The sequence below is a fragment of the Arachis ipaensis genome, chromosome B07 (assembly GCF_000816755.2).
Source record: "Arachis ipaensis cultivar K30076 chromosome B07, Araip1.1, whole genome shotgun sequence".
NCBI classification, from domain to species: Eukaryota; Viridiplantae; Streptophyta; class Magnoliopsida; order Fabales; family Fabaceae; genus Arachis; species Arachis ipaensis.
The window spans coordinates 81,804,788-81,824,486 of record NC_029791.2 but is presented as its reverse complement, the minus strand read 5'-3'; the positions used below and the strand labels follow the sequence as shown (position 1 = coordinate 81,824,486).

Genomic DNA, 19,699 nt, shown 5'->3' with positions numbered 1-19,699 from the left:
TGCTCCCGAACACTCTCTCTCTCTGACTTTGCCATAGAGGACGGCGACTGACACTGCGGCAAGGTTGACGGCGGCGCAGCTCAGCAACGGCGGTGACAGCAGCGTCGCCCTTCTCCTGCGCGTGCACGCATGCTCCCTCTTCCTCGCGCCGGGCTCCTGCATCGCACCCCTCACGTTCGCAGTTCTGGGTCCGGCGCGGTTCAATGGCGATCGACGGCGACTGGACGCAGCTCCTCCAGCTCGCGTCTCCTTTTCTCCCAGCGTCGCCCAGTCTCAGCCTTCCTCCTCCTTCGAGTTCGACGGAAAGGGACCCACGGCGGCATCAAACGGCGGCAGCAAACCCCAGTGCCACCGGCGCAAATCCTTGTCTCATCCTCAGATCTCGCTCCTTTCGTCTCTACGCGACGTGACGGCGCGGCGGCAGTGACGCCCGCCGACGCCGTCCTCCTCCTCTCCTCTCCTTCCCGTTCCTCTTCTCCCACTTTCTGCTCCTCTTTTCTTTCCTTCATGGAAACAGAAGGAAGCTGTGTGTCGTGAATGAAAAAAGGAAGGAAAATAGGTCAAGTGTGGCGGCTGGGTTTGGGAGCTGACTGGGGTTGAGGGAGAACCGGGTCGGGTAATGGGTTACCGGGTTAGGGTTTTCCTTATGTGAAAATTAGGGTTAAGGGCATTATGGTAATTTCACATAAAATTAGGAATAATATGGTAATTGAAATCCAATGTAAATCCAACATTTATTGTATATGGAAAAACACTATTTGTTCATCTACTTTTACAAATTATTTTCAACAAAATGCCCAAATCTAAAGATTAGAAATAATATAATTAATTTCTCTATTTTCTAAAATAGCAGTACTAATATTCAAAATATTAGTTACTTAGTCCAAAACATATAAAATCCTTATTATTTCATAACTATCAACTTTATACTTTGAATATAGAAAATAATCCAATAATTATAAAATTGGATAATAATCATAACTTATCTCAAATCCAATAAATCAAAACTTGCCATAATTATCTTTAATAAAATAATCTCTGAAATTAAGGCTATAAATAACTGTAGGATTTGAGACTTGATCATAATAAGACTTTTCAAAGATTCTGGGTCTTACATATAGGAACTCAGAATTTAGATAGTGTTATTGATTCTCCTAGTTCAGTATGTTAATTCTTGAACACAGTTACTTTATGAGTCTTGGCTGTGACCCTAAGCATTTTGTTTTCCAGTATTACCACTGGATACATAAATGCCACAGACACATAACTGGGTGAACCTTTTTAGATTGTGACTCATCTTTGCTAGAGTCCCCAATTAGAGGTGTCCATAGCTCTTAAGCACACTCTTATTGTTCTAGACCACGACTTTAACCGCTCAGTCTCAAGCTTTTTACTTAACACCTTCACGCCACAAGCACATGGTTAGGGACAGCTTGGTTTAGCCGCTTAGGCCAGGATTTTATTCCTTTAGGCCCTCCTATCCACTGATGCTCAAAGCCTTGCATCCTTTTTATTTTATCCTTGCTTTTTGATTTAAAGGGTTATTGGCTTTTTCTGCTTGTTTTTTCTTTTTCTTTTCTTCTTCTCTTCTTTTTTTTTTACCATTTTTTTCGCAAGCTTTTCACTTCTTTTTCTTGCTTCAAGAATCAATTTTATAATTTTTCAGATCATCAACTAACATTTTTTCTTTTTTATCATTCTTTCAAGAGCCAACAATTTTAACATTCATAAACAACAATTTCAAAAATATGCACTGTTCAAGCATTCATTTAGAAAACAAAAAGTATTGCCACCCCATCAAAATAATTAATCTGTTTTAAAATTTGAAATTCATGTACTTCTTTTTCTTTTTGCAATTAAAAACACTTTTTATTTAAGAAAGGTGATGGATTCATAGGACATTCATAGCTTTAAGACATAGATACTTAGACACTAATGATCATGTAATAAAGACACAAACATAGATAAACATAAAGTATAAAAATTTGAAAAACAAAAAAAAAAGAACAAGGAAATTAAAGAACGGGTCCACCTTAGTGATGGCGGCTAGTTCTTCCTCTTGAAGATCTTATGGAGTGCTTGAGCTCTTCAATGTCTCTTCCTTGCCTTTGTTGCTCCTCTCTCATGATTCTTTGATCTTCTCTAATTTCATGAAGGAAGATAGAATGCTCTTGGTGTTCCACCCTTAGTTTTCCCATATTGGAACTTAATTCTCCTAGGGAGGTGTTAATTTGCTTCCAATAATTTTGTGAAGGAAAATGCATCCCTTGAGGCTCTTAGGGATTTCATGATGAAGAATTTCCTCATGCTTTTGTTCATGAGTGGGATCTCTTGTTTGCTCCATCCTTTTCTTAGTGATGGGCTTGTCCTTATCAATGAGGATGTCTTCCTCTATGTCAATTCCAGCTGAATTACAAAGGTGACAAATGAGATGAGGGAAGGCTAACCTTGACAAAGTAGAGGACTTGTCCGCCACCTTGTAGAGTTCTAGGGATATAACCTCATGAACTTCTACTTCCTCTCCAATCATGATGCTATGGATTATGATAGCCCGGTCTATAGTAACTTTAGACCGGTTGCTAGTGGGAATGATTGAGCATTGGATGAACTCCAACCATCCCCTAGCCATGGGCTTGAGGTCATGCCTTCTTAGTTGAACCAGCTTCCCACTTGAATCTTTCTTCCACTGAGCGCCCTCTTCACAAATGTCTATGAGGACTTGGTCCAACCTTTGATCAAAGTTGACCCTTCTAGTGTAGGGGCGTGCATCTTCTTGCATCATGGGCAAGTTGAATGCCAACCTTACATTTTCCAGACTTAAATTTAAGTATTTTCCCCGAACCATTGTAAGCCAATTCTTAGGGTTCGGGTTCACACTTTGATTATGGTTCTTGGTGATCCATGCATTGGCATAGAACTCTTGAACCATTAATATCCCGACTTGTTGAATGGGGTTGGTGAGGACTTCCCAACCTCTTCTTCGAATCTCATGTCAGATCTCTGGGTATTCACCCTTTTTGAGCTTGAAAGGGACCTCGGGGATCACCTTCTTCTTGGCCACAAGTTCATAGAAGTGGTCTTGATGCACCCTTTAGATGAATCTCTCCATCTCCCATGACTCGGAGGTGGAAGCTTTTGCCTTCCCTTTCCTCTTTCTAGAGGTTTCTCCGGCCTTAGGTGCCATAAATGGTTATGGAAAAACAAAAAGCAACGCTTTTACCACACCAAACTTAGATGGTTTTCTCGTCCTCGAGCAAAAGAAGAAGGAAGAGAGTAGAGGAAGAAGAAATAGAGGAGATGGAGGGGGGTTAGTGTTTCGGCCAACGGGGAGAAGTAGTGTTTAAGATGTATGAAAATGAAGGGGTGAAGATGGGTTTATATAGGAGTGGGGAGAGGGTAAGGTTCGGCCATGTATGGGTGGGTTTGGGAGGAAAAGTGGTTTCAATTTGAATGGTGAGGTAGGTGGGGTTTATGGAGAAGAGGGTAGGATTTGATAGGTGAGGGGTTTTTGGGGAAGAGGTATTGAGGTGATTGGTAAAGGGTATTTGGGGAAGAGTATTATGAAAAGGTGTGAAGAAAAGAGAGAGTGAGTTGAGGTTGGTGGGGATCCTGTGGGGTCCACAGATCCTGAGATGTCAAGGATTTCTCATCCCTGCACCAATTAAGCTTGCAAAATGCCCTTTGCTGCCAATCCTGGCGTTAAACGCCAGTTTGCTGCCCATTTCTGGCGTTTAATGCCAGCTTCTTGCCCATTTCTAGCGTTAAACACCCAGAATGGTGCCAGACTGGGCGTTTAACGCCCATTCTGCTGCCCTTACTGGCGTTTAAACGCCAGTAGGCTTCTCCTCCAGGGTGTGCTGTTTTTCATTCTGTTTTTCAATTTATTTTTGCTTTTTCAATTGTTTTTGTGACTTCACATGATCATCAACCTACAGAAAACATAAAATACCAATGGAAAATAGAAATTTAACATAGATAAGTAAAATTGGGTTGCCTCCTAACAAGCGCTTCTTTATTGTCAGTAGCTTGACAGTGGGCACTCATGGAGCCTCACAGATACTCAGAGCATGATGATGGCCTCTTAACACCAAAATTAGAGTTTGGTTGTGGCCTCCCAACACCAAACTTGGAGTTTGAATGTGGGAGTTTTGTTTGACTCTGTATTGAGAGAAGCTTTTCATGCTTCTTCTCCATGGTTACAGAGGGAGATCCTTGAGCTTTAAACACAAGGGAGTCCTCATTCACTTGAAGGACCAATTCTCCTCTATCAACATCAATCACAACTTTTGCTGTGGCTAGGAAGGGTCAGCCAAGGATGATGGATTCATCCATACACTTCCCAGTATCTAGGATTATGAAATCAGCAGGGATGTAGTGGTCTTCAACCTATACCAAGACATCCTCTACAAGTCCATAAGCCTGTTTCCTTGAATTGTCTGCCATCTCTAGTGAGATTCTTGCAGCTTGTACATCAAAGATCCCTAGCTTCTCCATTACAGAGAGAGGCATGAGGTTTATGCTTGACCCTAGGTCACACAGAGCCTTCTCAAAGGTTATGGTGCCTATGGTACAAGGTATTGAGAACTTTCCAGGATCATGTCTCTTCAGAGGTAATTTCTGCCTAGTTAAGTCATCCAGTTCTTTGGTGAGCAAGGGGGGTTCATCCTCCCAAGTCTCATTACCAAATAGCTTGGTATTTAGCTTCATGATTGCTCCAAGGTACTTAGCAACTTGTACTTCAGTAACATCTTCATCCTCTTCAGAGGAAGAATACTTATCAGAGCTCATGAATGGTAAAAGTAAATTCAATGGAATCTCTATGGTCTCAGTGTGAGCCTTAGATTCCCATGGTTTCTCATTAGGGAACTCCTTGGGGGCCAGTGGACGTCCATTGAGGTCTTTCTCAGTGGAGATCAATGCCTCTTCCTCCTCTCCAGGTTCGGCCGTGTGGGTTATGTTGATGGCCTTGCACTCTCCTTTTGGATTCTCTTCTGTATTGCTTGGAAGAGTACTAGGAGGGAGTTCAGTAACTTTCTTACTCAGCTGACCCACTTGTGCCTCCAAAATTCTAATGGAGGACCTTGTTTCAGTCATGAAACTTTGAGTGGTTTTAATTAAATCAGAGACTACAGTTGCTAATTCAGAGTGGTTCTGCTTGGAGTTCTCTGTTTGTTGCTGAGAAGATGATGGAAAAGGTTTGCCATTGCTAAACCTATTTCTTCCTCCATTATTGTTATTGAAGCCTTATTGAGGCCTCTGTTGATCCTTCCATGAGAGGTTTGGATGATTTCTCCATGAAGGATTATAGGTTTTTACATAGGATTCTCCCATGTAATTCACCTCTTCCATTGCTGGGTTCTCAGGATCATAAGCTTCTTCTTCAGATGAGGCTTCTTTGGTACTGACTGTTGCTGCTTGCATTTCAGACAGACTCTAAGAAATCATATTGACTTGTTGGGTCAATATTTTGTTCTGAGCCAATATGGCATTCAGAGTATTAATCTCAAGAACTCCTTTCTTCTAATTTGTCCCATTATTCACAGGATTCCTTTCAGAAGTGTACATGAATTGGGTATTTGCAACCATTTCAATGAGTTCCTGAGCTTCTGTAGGTATCTTCTTCAAATGAAGAGATCCTCCAGCAGAGCTGTCCAATGACATCTTAGACAATTCAGACAGACCATCATAGAAGATCAATTGCTTGTATCTTTCCCAAGCTTCATAGAGGGATTCACCTTCCTTCTGTCTGAAGGTTTGGACTTCCACTCTAAGCTTGCTCAATTTTTGAGGTGGAAAAAACTTTGCCAAGAAGGTGTTGACTAGCTTTTCCCAAGAGTTCAGGCTTTCTTTAGGTTGTGAATCCAACCATGTTCTAGCTTTGTCTCTTACAGCAAAGGAAAAGAGCATAAGCTTGTAGACCTTGGGATTAACCCCATTGGTCTTGACAGTGTCACAGATTTGCAAGAATTCAGCTAAGAACTATTGAGGATCTTCCGATGGAAGTCCATGAAACTTGCAATTCTGTTGCATCAGAGAAACTAATTGAGGCTTAAGCTCAAAGTTGTTTGCTCCAATGGCAGGGATTGAGATGCTTCTCCCATAGAAGTCAAGAGTAGGTGCAGTAAAGTCACCAAGCACCTTCTTTGCATTGTTGGCATTGTTGTTGTTTTCGGCTGCCATGGCTTCTTCTTATTTGAAAGTTTCTGTTAGGTCCTCTATAGAGAGTTGTACTTTAGCTTCTTTTAGCTTTCTCTTCAAGGTCCTTTCAGGTTCAGGATCAGCTTTAACAAGAATGCCCTTGTCCTTGCTCCTGCTCATATGAAAAGAGAGGAGAAGAAAATATGGAATCCTCTATGTCACAGTATAGAGATTCTTTGAAGTGTCAGAGGAAAATAAAAATAGAAAGAAGAGGTAAAGGAGAGAGAATTCGAACTTATCAAGAGGGACAGAGTTTGAATTGCTGATAATGTAGAAGTGTTAGTCCTTTAAATAGAAGGATTTGAGAAGAGGGGAAGAATTTTCGAAATTAAAGTAAAAAAATTTTGAAATAATTAAAAGAAATTTTGAAAATTTGGTAAACGATTTTCGAAAACTAAGATTGGGAAAGAAATTAAGTGATTTTTGGAAAAGATTTTGAAATTAGAAATCAAAAAGATATTATTGAAAGTTAATTTTGAAAAAGATGTGATTGAAAAGATATGATTGAGAAGATATGATTGAGAATCAAATTAAAAAGAGAAATTTTTAAAATTAAAGTTGATTACTTGACTAACAGGAAATTAAAAGATATGATTCTAGAATTAAAATTTGATCCTTTCTTAATAGGCAAGTAACAACTTGAAAATTTTGAGTTAAATCATTAGTTGTAGCAAGAATTTTCGAAAATAGTAATAATAAAAAAAATTGGAAGGAAATTGATTTTGAAAAGATATGATTGAAAAGATATGATTTGAAAAAAAATTTTATTTTGAAAAATTATGAAAATTTGAAAAAGATTTGAATTAAAAACAAAATCTTTCCTCTAGTGTCCTCCTGGCGTTAGATGCTCAGAATGGCATCCATTCTGGCGTTTAATGCCCAAAATGCTAATTTTTTGGGCGTTTAACGCCCAGTCAGGTACCCTGGCTGGCGTTTAAATGCCAGTTTTCCTTCCTCACTGGGCGTTTTGAACGCCCAGCTTTTTCTCTATAATTCCTCTGCTGCATGTTCTGAATCTTCAATTCTCTGTATTATTGACTTGAAAAAAAAATTTTTGAAATTTTTTTAATGATGGGAAATAATCAAAATGCAGCTAATCATGGAAAACTAAGATTAAATCAACAATGCATGCAAGACACCAAACTTAGAAGTTTGTATACTAATGACTATAACAATTTGAAAATGCATATGAGAAATAACAAAAGACACAAAACAAGAGAATTTAAAGATCAGAGCAAGAAAATCATCAAGAACAACTTGAAGATCAATGAAGAACATGATGCATGTAATTTTCGAAAATTAGAAGAATGCAATTGACACCAAACTTAAGATTAGACACTAGACCCAAACAAGAAACATAAAATATTTTTTATTTTAAGATTATAAATTTTTTTGTAATTTTTTTGAAAATTAAGTGGAAAAAGAGAAAAAAGGACTTCAAAATTCTTAATGAGAATTCCAGGAATCATGCAATGTTAGTCTAAAACTCCAGTCCAGGAATTAGACATGGCTTACTAGCCAGCTAAGCTTTCAGTGAAAGCTTCGGTCCAAAACACTAGACATGGCCAATGGCCAGCCAAGCTTTAGCAAATCATTACGTTCAACAGCAAGATTGATAGAAATCAACAAGCCCTTGTGATGATAAGTTGAAACCTCGGTCCAAAAGATTAGACATGGCTTCATAGCCAGCCAGAATTCAACAAATCATCATGAAACTCTAGAATTCATTCTTAAAAACTCTGAAGAACAAAATAGAAATACATATTTTTTTTTAAATTTTTCGAAAAATAAAAAGTAAAAAGCTTAAAGATAAAATAAAATTACCTAATCTGAGCAACAAGATGAACCGTCAAATGTCCAAACTCGAACAATCCCCGGCAACGGCGCCAAAAACTTGGTGCACGAAATTGTGATCATCAATGGCGCCAACAACTTGGTGCGCACAATTGTAATCTCAACTCTTTATCACAACTCCGCACAACTAACCAGCAAGTGCACTGGGTCGTCCAAGTAATAAACCTTACGTGAGTAAGGGTCAATCCCATGGAGATTGTCGGCTTGAAGCAAGCTATGGTCATCTTGTAAATCTCAGTCAGGTAGATTCAAATGGTTATGGAGAATTGATAATTAAAAGATGAATAAAACATAAAATAAGATAGAGATACTTATGTAATTCATTGGTGAGAATTTCAGATAAGCGTATGGAGATGCTTTGTTCCTTCTGAACCTCTGCTTTCCTATTGCCTTCTTCCAATCAATCATACTCCTTCATGGCAAGCTTTATGTTGGGTTTCACCGTTGTCAATGGCTACCTCCCATCCTCTCAGAAAAAATGGTCCAAATGCGCTGTCACCGCACGGCTATTCAGCTGTTGGTTCTCGATCATGTTGGAATAGGATCCATTGATCCTTTTGTGTCTATCACTATGCCCAACACTCGCGAGTTTGAAGCTTGTCATAGTCATCCCTTCCCAGATCCTACTCGGAATACCACAGACAAGGTTTAGACTTTCTGGATCTCAGGAATGGCAGCCAATTGATTCTAGCCTATACCACGAAGGTTCTAATCTTAGATTAGAAACCCAAGAGATACACATTCAAGCTTGTTTGCATGTAGAACGGAAGTGGTTGTCAGACACGCGTTCATAGGTAAGAATGATGATGAGTGTCACAGATCATCACATTCGTCAAGTTGAAGAACGAGTGTATATCTTAGAGAAGAAGTAGGCGTAAATTGAATAGAAAAACAATAGTACTTTGCATTAATTCATGAGGAACAGCAGAGCTCCACACCTTAATCTATGGTGTGTAGAAACTCCACCGTTGAAAATACAAAAGTGATAATGGTGATCATTGGCTTCGGCCCCAGAGAGGGAACCAGAAGAACCAAGATCAAAAGTATGATCAAGTGTGTAAAAGTATATCAAATACAATAGCAAAAGGTCCTATTTGTAGAAAACTAGTAACCTAGGGTTTACAGAAATGAGTAAATGATGCAAAATCCACTTCCGGGCCCACTTGGTGTGTGCTTAGGTTGAGAATTGAAGCTTTCATGTGTAGAGGCTTTTCTTGGAGTTAAAGGCCAGCTTTTGTGCTAGTTTGGGCATTTAACTCCAGCTTTTATGCCAGTTCTGGCGTTTTGACACCAGAATTTCTATGCTGACTTGGAACGCCGGTTTGGGCCATCAAATCTCGAGAAAAGTATAGACTATTATATATTGCTGGAAAGCCCAGGATGTTTACTTTCCAAAGCAATTGAGAGCGTGCCAATTGGGCTTCTGTAGCTCCAGAAAATCTACTTCGAGTGCAGGAAGGTCAGAATCCAACAGCATCTGCAATCCTTTTTCAGCCTCTGAATCAGATTTTTGCTCAGGTCCCTCAATTTCAGCCAGAAAATACCTGAAATCACAGAAAAATACACAAACTCATAGTAAAGTCCAGAAATATGATTTTTATTTAAAAAATAATAAAAACATAATAAAAACTAACTAAAATTTACTAAAAACATACTAAAATAATGCCAAAAAGCGTATAAATTATCCGCTCATCATGAATCAATTTGATTCCTCAGGTCCTAGTCAATTCTTAAGAAAAGACTAGAGTTATTGGAATTCAAATCAATCAGCAAAGAATTCCAATTTTCAATCAACAAGGAGTTTGATAACTCAAGTGTCTCTAATTACTTAACCAAAGAAAAAAGGGAGAAAATCTACTTGAATAAAAATGCCTTCAGATGGGAAGCAACAGTAACATAAATAAAAGAAAGAAATCTTAAATCTGAAATACCTCAAATTAAATTAAATAAAAGAAATCAAATCTAACATGGAAATTCATAAATTAAATTGGAAAAATAAATAAAAGGAACATTGAATCTGTAATGAAGATAAGCAGTCCTAAAATTGAGAGAAATCCTAATCCTAATCCTAAGAGAGAGGAGAGAACCTCTCTCTCTAAAAACTACATCTAATCCTAAAATTTGTGAATGTGTATGTCATTTTTGATTGTTGTACGCTTTTCCTCACTTTATAGCCTCTAATCCGTATTTTCTGGGCCGAAAACTAGGCCAGAAACAGCCCAGAATTCGCTGGTTGCGAATTCAAACACGCTGATTTTCGTCACTGCGGTCCGCGTGGAGCACGCGTTTGCGTTGCCTAGATGTATGGCCACTATGGCAAATTATATATCAGATCGAAGCCCCGGACATTTTCTTTCCAACGCAACTAGAACCGTATCATTTAGACCTCTGTAACTCAAGTTATGATCGATTTAGTGCAAGAGGGTCAGGCTGACAACTTTGCATTTCCTTCAACTTCTTATATTCCTTCCACTTTTGCATGCTTCCTTTCCATCCTCCAAGCCATTCCTTCTCTGTAATCTCTGAAAATACTAACACACATATCAAGGCATCGAATGGTAATAAGAGAAGATTAAACATAGCAAATTTAAAGACCAAAGAAGCATGTTTTCAATAATAGCACAAAATCAGGAAGGAAAACGTAAAACATGCGAATCATATGAATAAGTGAGTAAGGACTTGATAAAAACCACTCAAATGAGCACAAGATATTATCAATTTAATATTGAGCCTTTATGCGTAAGTCTATCGATGATTTTACTAAAACTATAACTTTTTCAACAAGTACAAACAACACATATTCATATACTTAATATTAATAATACGTTGTAGTGTTATATACAAAAGTATTTACAGAACCTACCCCTCTGAATAAAACTCTAACTAACAAGGCGAGGGAAAAATAAATTCTAACAACTCAACTCGTAAACATATTTCTCTATGCTCCCACAACTTCACAATAAGCGCCTTTGCACCTGTAGCTGAAAGGGGTGAAAATAGGGGGTAAGAACTGGGGAGTTCTTAGTAGGGTCGGGGTTAGGAGTTAAGTTCATTCTATATATACTTGGTCAGCAATAACAGTCAACGAGGTACCATCTAATTCAATAATTAAAGAACGCAGAATTCAAACAGTCATTTAGCATACCCATAATCACAAAAATTTATACTCACAAACAAATATGCGCAAACAAGTATGATGCATGTCTATTCCTAGCGCAGGTAATGATCTCATCTGTCATTTTCGATCCGCTCCCGACGTAACTCATCAACCTTTGTCTGAGTTTGGTTTCCAGTGTCATAACCTATGTAAGCAACCTCTGTCTTACAGGTTCGACTCTCTTGAGCCGATGTATACAAACATAACCTCTGTAAGCAACCTCTGTCTTACAGGTGAGGCTTTTTCTAGCCAATGTATGTAGCGATAACCTCTGTAAGCAGTCTCTGTCTTACAGGTACAACCATCCTTCAGACCGATGATCTCTGGAAAGCAAATCCCGGTGGACTCGCCACCATATCTCTTCTCGTTTTTAGTAGGTAAACAATCATCTCTACTTCTCTCTTTTTCTTTTCATTCTTTCTTTCTTTTCTTTTCTATTCTCTGCTCTGCTGTGGCAGAAGTTATTTAGATTCTTTTAATCTTTTGACTCTCTGCTCTCCTGTGGCAGAGGTTCTTTTAACTAATATATTCCTTTATTTTCTCATTATTCTTTTAATTCCATACTATTAATATAAAAAATTATCTTCACACTCTTCCCTCATTTTTCCCTAAATGTTTTATGAAGAGGGAATTATGAAATTCCTAGTTTAGATTTGTCTTTCTAAAGCTTTTAGAAAAATTTGTCTATTTATCACTCTCTATTTTATTTTTTTTCGTAATATATATATTAATATTTAATATTTTATTTTTGACTTCAATATTTTATAAAATTATATTTAAACCTTCACTTTGTTTCAAATTTATATAAATAACCCTGAACTTTTATAACATACCCGTTTTACTCCTGAACTTTATTTATTATCCAAAATACCCAAAAAATTTTTTATAATATTAAACTCAATCTTTTCATAAAAATGCAAGTATATTTCCTCAAAAATAATTCTTCTTGGCTAATTCTTCTCTTCACCGAGAACCAAAACACTCCATATTTTCTTTTTAAAATATAAATTTAAATCTTAATCCGTTTTTTAGTTTTATGATTATCGATTTTTCACCGCTTTTAATTCCTCGACCATTAAACCTCACCCATTTTATTAAAAAATTAACATAATGACAGTCCCAAATCAGTCTCATTATCACAGTTTGGACAGCACAAACATGACCAAATCACAAGCTTAATCAATATAACAATATATCAACAAAATTTAATATAAAGTCAATCAAACTCCATCAATAATCAATCACAACAACCATTCACTTATGCAACACAAATTTAATTGGTGAGAATTTATTGAAACCCTACCTCTGTACGAAATCAAAATACTCGAGGCGATGGAGAAACTTTTTGACCGAGCTGTCGAAGAAAAAAATGTCAGAAATCGTCTGTATTTTCTAAAACTTCAGTTGACCGAACTCAAAGGGAAGGAGAGTTATGTTACCATTACGTTTCGCCGAACAAAAGTGACACCAACACGTAAAGAAAAAAAATACAAACACTTTTATCGGATTAGATTTTTTATTGGAATTACAAATCACAAAAAATCGGAGTTAAAAATTTTACGGTGCCATGATTTCTCTCATTCTCTCTCACGGTTTTCTTTTTCTCTCTCGGTGCTTTCTTTTCTTTTCTTTCTTCAAAAAAAAAATGAAACATGCATAGCTGATTGGTAATAAATGAAGAGTAAATAAAGATAGTTAATAATGATTATAATTAAGCATTATTAGTTAAGAGATGTACATGTCATAATTATATATATGTATATATGCATGAGGCCACGTTTTATTTCTTTCCTTTTCCTCAAATGGCTTCAACCCACTAAATCAAATGGAGCAAGACCATTTAAATCAAATGGAACACGATTATGATTGAAGTTATTGGTGATCCTAGGCTAGATGTTATGCTTTATATATATACATATATCTTTACATGCATTGGCTTTCCTTAACTTTACTTTCTTAATGGCTTCGGTCATTAATATATTATAGAGTAAAGTGTTGTTTTTGTCTTTAATATTTGGGATAAATTTTAAAATTATTCTTAATGTTTCAATCGTTCTATTTAAGTTCCTAACGTTTTAAAATTGACTCAATATTATCCTGTCATTAAGGATCCATTAACAAAATTGACGACAGGACAAAATTGAGATGATTTTAAAACGTTAAGGACTTAAATAGGACGAAAACATTAGGGACAAAAACGATACATAAAAATAAATTTTAATTTTATTTTATTTTTTAATAATATTAATTTTTTACTGTACATAGTATTCAATTATTTTTTAATTCAACAAATATTTCATGATAACTAAAAATCTTTAAGAGTTAAATTATAAAAAAAATAATAATTTATTTAAAATGAAAGTAATATGATTAAGTGTAATTTATTTTGATGTGATTGAAAAATAATTGAATACTATGTATAGTAAAAAATTGATAATATTGAAGGATAAAATTAAAATTTATTTCTATGTATCATTTTTGTCCCAACATTTTCGTCCTGTTTAAGTCCTTAACGTTTTAAAATAGTCTCAATTTTCTCCCGCCGTCAATTTTGTTAACGGATCCCTAACAGCAGGAGAACATTATTGAATCAATTTTGAAACGTTAGGGACTTAAATAGGATGATTGAAACGTTAGGGACAATTTTAGAACTTATCCCAAACGTTGGGGATAAAAATGATACTTTACTCCATATTATAGTATAATAACGATAATAATAAAATGAAACTAAATAATAATAATAATAATAATAATAATAATAATAATAATAATAATAATAATAATAATAATAATAATAATAATAATAATAATAATAATAATAATAATTATTTAAAAATATTAATAGATTTTAAACTCAAAGTATCATAAAATTTAATTTAATTACTTTTAAAAAAATAATTTTTTTAAATAAAATAATAAATTACGAATAACTCATTATTTAATTTTTCAAAAATTCGAGGTGTGATAAGTTGCTTCTTCTGCCGGTAACAACGAGCTTAGGGAAGGCGTCCAAGCGCGACTGAGTCCAAGACGGTGACGACTGACAAGATGGTGACGACTGATGACGCGGAGAGCGACGAGGACCTTGAGTGCTTGACCGGAGACGAGAGAGGGAGAGAGCTTGAAATTGAGCCAGTGAACAAAGAGATGAGAGCTCGAGTTTCAGTGAGAAAAAAGAGAGGAAGGAGATGTTAGGGTTAGATTTTTTTAACAGCTTGATAGATTAGTGAGAGATTGGACTTGGATTTGGGCTTGGACAGAGACAAGGGGTTAGGGTTAGAATTTTATTTTCTATGGACTTAATTATATTTGTAAATTATTAGGAATTTAAATGTCCGCAAAATAAAAAGTTAAGGATATATTTGTCTTTTTATCAAAAAATTTAAAGATAATTCGGTTCAGATTGTGTAAATCGATCGGATCAAATCGGATCTAATAATTATAATACAGACAATTGGGTTTATTATTGATGCTATAATAAACCGATTTTATTCTACTTTATTAAAAAATAAATTATTAAGTAATTTAATAAAGATGTCCAATCTTAATATGACACATATACACGTCATTAAAAAATATATATGTTTTGTATTTTTATTAAAGTCGTTTCCATCTAGTTTATACGAGTATTATTCCCCACTTTCAAAGTCCTGTTCGAGGTGTTCACTAGGGCTGCGTTTGTTTATGGTGGACAGGACACAAACACATCGACAATACATATGTAAAACGTGTTTGAATAGAGAGACATGGATAGTGGACACAGTGTCTCTGAAACACTTTTTTTTATTTTTGTGCCCACTTCTAAATGAAGGACACTGATGGACACGAAAATAAGAAGGTGGACACGGAATTTTTAATGAAAATTTTTTTCTCTTTTTGCCCATAGTAATTTTTCATTATTTCCCTATTACCCCCTTTTATTATCTTGTGAAAAACCTATCCTAAGCTTTCTGCCGTCGTTTTCAATACTCTCTCTTCTTTTTGCTCTTTCTTTCTACTCTTGATCTTCTTCTTGTGAAAAACCTAACCTAAACTTTTCTGCCGTCGTTTCCAGGTACTCTCTCTTCATGTTAAATAAATTTATTTTTTATAATTTGAAATAATTTTGTAAATATACAATAAAGTAATGTGATTCTAGTCATTTTACAAACATTTCATGATGAGTAAAAATATTTAAGAGTTAAATTATAAAAAAAATTATTTAAAATAAAAGTAATATGATTAAGTGTAATTTATTTAGATGTGATTGAAAAATAATTGAATACTATGTATAGTAAAAAATGGATATTATTGAAGGATAAAATTAAAATTTATTTCTATGTATCATTTTTGTCCCAACATTTTGTCCTATTTAAGTCCCTAACGTTTCAAAATCGTCTCAATTTTGACCCGCTGTCAATTTTGTTAACGGATCCCTAACAGCAGGAGAACATTATTGAATCAATTTTAAAATATTAGGGACTTAAATAGGACGATTGAAACGTTAGTGACAACTTTAGAACTTATCCCAAACGTTGGGAACAAAAACGATACTTTACTCCATATTATAGTATAGTAACGATAATAATAAAATGAAACTAAATAATAATAATTCCAAAATAAAATCACTTTTTTGTATTTTTTTTTTGCAAGTATTCGGACAGAACCTCCTTTTAAAAATAGACTTCATTACCCTCACGACTCCCTCACTTCCATCATTCCTTAACTTATCTCAATCCAAACCAGTAGTTAATTCAGAATCAATCAAATTAATTACCAAAATCAATCAAAATCACAGCCAATCATTCACAGTAAAGAAATCTAATCTCAATAATATTATAATTACTAACATATTTGCAATTATTTACTATACTTTTGGGCATTCTTAAATTAAAAACTGTTAATTTTAAAATAAAATCTCCTACCTCTGTATGAAATCAAAATCAACGAAAGCTCCAAAGAAGCTTTCTGACCGAACTGCTTAAGAAGAAAGCGTCAGAAATTGTCTGTATCTCTTAGAACTCCAATTAATCGAACTTAAGAGAAAGAGGAGCTACATCACCGTCAACTTTTACCGAATGAAAGTAATACCAACATGTAGAGGAGGAAGATACAAACACTTTTACTGAATTAGATTTTTTATTAGAGTTACAAATTATAAAAAATCGAAGCCAAAATCTCGGAGGTTCCATGGAAATCTGTCTCTCACCCATGGTCATTTCTCTTTCTTTTCTCCAAAGAAAATAGTTCGGTCTTGCTTGGAAGAAGAAAAGTTAATGAAGGAAGAATGATTAATTGGTATTAATAAGGTGACACATGAGGGCTTATGTGTCATGATTATATATAAATATGTATGTATGCTTACAAGTTAAGTTTCTTTTCTTTCTTTGTTCCCAAATGGCTTTGGCCAAATGAACTTTAATAATAATAATAATAATAATAATAATAATAATAATAATAATAATAATTTTTATCTTTTTTGAAATATCTCATTATAATAAAAATTATTTAAAAATTTTAATAGATTTTAAACTCAAAGTATCATAAAATTTAATTTAATTACTTTTAGAAAAATAATTTTCTTTAAATAAAATAATAAATTATGAATAACTCATTATTTAATTTTTCAAAAACTCGAGGTGTGATAAGTTGCTTCTTCTGCCGGTAACAACGAGCTCAGGAAAGTCGTCTAAGCCCGACTGAGTCTAAGACGGTGACGACTGACAAGATGGTGACGACTGATAATGCGGAGAGCGACAAGGACCTTGAGTGCTTGACCGGAGACGAGAGAGAGAGCTTGAAATTGAGCCAGTGAGCAAGAAAATGAGAACTCGAGTTTCAGTGAGAAAAGAGAAAGGAAGGAGATGCTAGGGCTAGATTTTTTTAACAACTTGATAGATTAGTGAGAGATTGGACTTGAATTTAGGCTTCGACAGAGACAAGGGATTAGGGTTAGAATTTTTTTTTCTAAGGACTTAAATTGTATTTGTAAATTATTAGAAATTTAAATGTCCGCAAAATAAAATGTTAAAGATATATTTGTCTTTTTATCAAAAAAATTTAAAGATAATTCGATTCAGATTGTGTAAATCAATCGGATCAAACCGGATCTAATAATTATAATACAGACAATTAAGTTTATTATTGATGCTATAATAAACCGATTTTATTCTTATTTATTAAAAAATAAATTATTAAATAATTTATTAAAAATGTCCAATCATAATATGAGACATATACACATTATTAAAAAAATATATTTTTTGTATTTTTATTAAAATCGTTTTCATCTAGTTTATACGAGTATTATTCCCCACTTTCAAAGCCTTGTTCGAGGCATTCACTAGTAGGAGAATCCCGTTGCGTGAAAAATATTGACATTCCTAAACCCAACCCCGAACTTAACGTTGATTCTTGATTTTTTTTAGATTAACCGACCAGCTTAGTTCGGCTTTTAAAAATGGGGTAGAAATAAATATCATCTTGTGTCGAGAAAAAAAATTACTACATCCATTGTATCACTTTATGCTNNNTCATCAATTTTGTTAATAAATCACTAATGATAATATAATATTAAGATAATTTTAAAAATTTAGATATTAAAATAAGACGATTTAAACGTTAAAGTTAACTTTGTAATTTACTCTAACGTTACCATACTTTACCTTTATTATTACTAAAAGTTCACTTAGATGTGTATTGAAAATTCGCTAATTCGAATTCAAGTCCCATATGAGACAAACGATCAATAACGTAAATGCATGCAAAAAAAACACAATGATAGGCCACCAACTAATTCAAAAGATAAAAAGATTTTGCTTAAAAGGGGGACAAATTATGTCAGAGAGATAAATAATACATTTCTCATTTTAGATGACACAAATTTGAACACATTTATCATTTATGGGCTGATTTTTCAATATAATGATAATCTTTAAGAGACTAATTTTTTAATGCATTAATCATATAATATAATTTTATGAAATATAGTATTTTACGAACTAAACTGTTAATATTCTTAATCTTTTGTGGACGATAGATGGTTCTCCCTTGATGGCAATGTTTTTCAACATGGTATATAACAAGCATCCTAAGATATGACTTTGGAAAATTTCACTGCTCGTATTCGTGTAAGTTCTCACGGCAAACAAGGTTGAATATACTATCAATAAATAATTGCAGAAAAATTAACTTAACTATGATATCGAATACTTAATGCTAAATTGTCTAATATAGTCTGCGTAACAACAATTGCATACCATATATTAGAAGTTCAAGCCCCAGTCATAAGGTTGATATATTATTTTCAACTCACATGTGGCAAGCAAATCCAACAATACTTCTGATTCATTTGGGTCTAGGTAGTTCGACACATGCTTCAATACCTCCACCTCATTCTTGCCAAAATCTACACTAAACCTGAGTATATATCAACAAGAATTTTCAAAATTCTTAATAAAACATTAGTTGGTTGCATGATACTTTTATCAACTATATATTTCATACGTGCGTTATTTAATTAAGAATTCTACCATAAATTTATAAATTTTTAAGTATTGTTTTAGTATGTAGTTTACCCAACTTGGTATTATTTATATCCGTAAGACCTATTAATTCATTACAAAAATTTTCTTAAAGATGATTTTCTGTGTTTTTTTTCGATGTCATGTAAATCAATTACAAAAATTTTCAAAGAATAGTTATTCTATTGCTCTCATTAATTTCCATTCATCGTCCACTAGTCAAAGAGTGAGCATATATGTATTGCCATGTTTTATAAAATACAGACTACACTTTCTCCTAGTGAGAAAAGTAGAATTATAACACAAATTAAAAGTTCATTTAAAATCCCATTAAGTTAAAGTGCATTTTTTCATATTCACAATCCCATAAATATAAAACTTACCATTTAAGGATCTTGCTGGCATATGCAACTTTGGCGGAATAATCAATCGACAGACCCCCACTTTTCAAGAAACTACGGGCAGCGTCCACTAATTCTTGGTCAATGTCTCCAACAGAATAACACCGAAGAGCAGGCCCTGACCGACTACCAAATACTAAAGCGAAATGTATGAGAGGCTCAGGGTAAGGAAGGGATACCTGAAAAGATAAATGGGAGGCTCAAGGTAAGGAAGTAACTTCATTATTCTTATAAAATAGAATATGCTTCCACTCACTTAAGACCATGATTATAATAAAAGAATGATAAGTGAAATTAAAATAGATTGTAATTGAGCTGACCCCATCTGAATGAACCGTCTTGAATAGGATCAATTTTTCAATCCTTGACTAGGTTCTGAAGTGTATCCAGATGATACCTAATAATAAGTATTTATATGTGGGGTGGGTATGGGTAATGGTTGCTATATTCCATACCCATTTTGTACCCTCCAAGAACATATACGAATAGATATTTCAAAAAGATTTTTGAATTTCGTAAATTTAATTTGATGAATTTAAATTTTTTTAATATCACTTAAAATTTATAACGTGGTGACTTTTTTTTTT

The 19,699-nt window shown here is 34.5% G+C and overlaps 1 protein-coding gene across 1 annotated transcript in view; it reads right to left on the bottom strand.

Moving 5' to 3' along the window:
• LOC107607381 overlaps positions 201–19,699 on the bottom strand; it is a 31,501-nt gene continuing 12,002 nt past the window's right edge. The window contains exons 5-7 of the mRNA XM_016309344.2: positions 19,095–19,291; positions 18,529–18,607; positions 201–524 (exon numbers count right to left, since the gene is read on the bottom strand). Of these exons, the coding sequence (XP_016164830.2) occupies positions 201–524; positions 18,529–18,607; positions 19,095–19,291 (600 nt within the window). The remainder of the gene's footprint in view (positions 525–18,528; positions 18,608–19,094; positions 19,292–19,699) is intronic.